Source organism: Tachypleus tridentatus, chromosome 6 (genome assembly GCF_004210375.1).
Source record: "Tachypleus tridentatus isolate NWPU-2018 chromosome 6, ASM421037v1, whole genome shotgun sequence".
Classification (NCBI taxonomy): Eukaryota; Metazoa; Arthropoda; class Merostomata; order Xiphosura; family Limulidae; genus Tachypleus; species Tachypleus tridentatus.
The window spans coordinates 89,542,951-89,545,331 of record NC_134830.1 but is presented as its reverse complement, the minus strand read 5'-3'; the positions used below and the strand labels follow the sequence as shown (position 1 = coordinate 89,545,331).

General features: G+C 39.6%; 1 protein-coding gene across 1 annotated transcript; it reads right to left on the bottom strand.

Annotated features, from left to right (window-relative positions):
- Nucleotides 1–1,138: 1,138 nt before the first annotated feature.
- On the bottom strand, nucleotides 1,139–2,149 carry LOC143251665 (uncharacterized). The gene is made up of 2 exons (XM_076502921.1): nucleotides 1,598–2,149; nucleotides 1,139–1,315 (listed from the first exon to the last, which is right to left on the bottom strand). Exons 1-2 carry the CDS (start codon nucleotides 2,147–2,149, stop codon nucleotides 1,139–1,141), a joined length of 729 nt encoding a protein of 242 aa, XP_076359036.1.
- Nucleotides 2,150–2,381: the final 232 nt, after the last annotated feature.

The following is a 2,381-nucleotide window of genomic DNA, read 5'->3' as shown; positions in this document are numbered from 1 at the left end:
ACTGCAACTATTGCTAGATTTTCACCCTTCCGTATGTAAACACATGGATATGCTGAACTCTGAACAAATTCCAGTTCCATCATCTCTTCATGAAATGATTTGTTCTAACAGCGTGGTGACTGTTTTAATCCATACAATAATTTTTTTTCAGTTTACACACAAGGTTTTCCTTCCCCTGGAACAGCGTAGCCTTCTGGTTGTTCCATGTATATCTCTTCATCCAGATTTTCATTCATAAATGCAGTTATGACATTCATCTGGTGAATTTTCAAGTTGTTCTGCACAGCAAATGCAATCAAGGAGCGAATTGATGCATAGCGCACCAATTGGGAGAAGGTTTCCTCGTAATCCAGACCATAATTCTGCGAGTAACCTTTGGCCACCAGCCTACTCTTGAACCTCTCTACATTTCCAATATTTCCATACTTAACTTTGAATACCCACTCCCAACCTATAGGTTTTCTTCCAACTGGTAATTCCACCAGATCACAGGTGTCATTTTCTTGTAAAGACTCAAATTCCAGATCTGTGACTTACTTCCACTCCTATGCATTGTCACTTGACATTGCTTCACTTAATGTGCTTGGCTCTAACATACTGCATAAGATTGCAGTGTGACAAAGTGATTCATTTCCTGCTGCCATATCAGTATACTCATCATATCTACAACAGATGGGGGGTTTCCTGTTTCTTGCTGGTAGTTCAGCTTTGTCTTTAGCTTTAATTTCTGTTTCTTGGCCCACTATCTGTTCACTTGATGAGATGTACTCATTTGTCACAGGCTCTTGACCAAATTCTGTTTCATTAAAGATAACATCTCGCCGTATGAAAATCTTCCTGGATTTTTCATCATACAGTCGATACCCCTTAGTGCAGTTATCATATCTAATGAAACGTACCTTCATAGACTTCATGTCTAATTTTTGTCTTGACGCATCTGGCACATGAGCATATGCAAGACATCTGAACACTTTCATGTGTTCTACATCTGGTTTCTTCCCATACCATCTCTCATATGGTGTACTACCATCTTTTATTGCCAATGTGGATACTCTGTTACCCACATACGCTGCAGTAGCTACAGCTTCCGCCCAGTACATTCTTGGTAACTTAACATGTGACAGCATGCTTCTTTCTGTTATGGACAATATGCTACTGACATCTCATGATGAATGCCTCTTGACTTCAAATATTGCAGGAACTCATTTGACGTATATTCTCCGCCATTACCTGTGCGGAGGGTTTTTATGCACTCTCCAGATTCATTTGAGTACAACTTCTCAAATTCCATGAATTTCTCAAAGACTTCTGGCTTCTGTTTCAAGAAATACACTCTGCAGCATTTTGAGTAATCATCAATAAATGTAACAAAGTACTTGCTACCTCCAATAGATGGAGATTGCATAGGACCACAGACATCACTGTTTACCGGTTGCAGTCTTCCCTTTGGTCTGATTTCTCCCACTGACTTAAATGGCTTCCTGTGCATTTTACATTCAGTGTATCCCTCACAGAAACTGGCTTCATCAGACTTCTGGAATTTGATTCCACTTACATTTCCACTCCTGACAAGCTTCTGTAACTGTGAAACACTGACATGCCCTAGTCGTTGATGCCATATATCCAAGCCATTCATGCTGCTGTTTGAGGCTACTGAGGCATTCTCAATAACACTGGCCTTACAGTCCAGTTGGTATAGACCATCATTCTTTCTTGTACCCATGCCATGGAGTTCTTCTGATTTACCTCGAATGTAACAGCGATTAACTCCAAACTGCACAATATTTCCTTTTACAGTAGCAGCTTCTACTGAAAATAGATTGCTAGTTAATTTTGGTATATGAAGGACACTCTGCATTGTGACATTCTTTGAATTACTGACTTTAAATGTCATTTCTAGTTTACAGTTTCCAACTCCAAGAGCTTCAACAATCCTTCCATCACGAATCCTAACTTGCTGAGGTGTGCTAAACTTGTGATAATTTGGTATGTTCCTCTGGTGTGTCATATGCCTCGACACACTAGATTCCATCAACCATTCCCCATTTCCTATTCCTTTATCCTGGTTTGTTACAAAGGCAACATCATTGTTTCTATCAGTATAATCTTCCGCCACATTAATATACACATTCTTAGCTTTGTGGACCATTTCCTTCAGTGTTGGACAATTGCGTTTTATATGTCCCTCTCTGCCACACTTGTAACACTTGAAGCTATTACCCCTTTTCTTTGTTTCTTGTGTTCCATGTGGTTTGAAGTTGCTGCGAGTGGCTAATGCAGTTGATGATGTTTCATTCGATTCAGTCCTTTTCTTCTTTTGTTCTTCATTAATCAGTGCCTGTTGCACAAATTCTACTGAGATATCATCAATTTTGGTTTCC

Excerpts from the sequence above, each read along its gene's own strand:
- LOC143251665 (XM_076502921.1), bottom strand. The coding sequence starts at position 2,149 with ATGGTCCACAAAGCTAAGAATGTGTATATTAATGTGGCGGAAGATTAT. Across the intron at positions 1,316-1,597 it reads GGCATCAACGACTAGGGCAT|AAGCCAGAAGTCTTTGAGAA; the intron begins GTCAGTGTTTCA and ends TTCTTGAAACAG.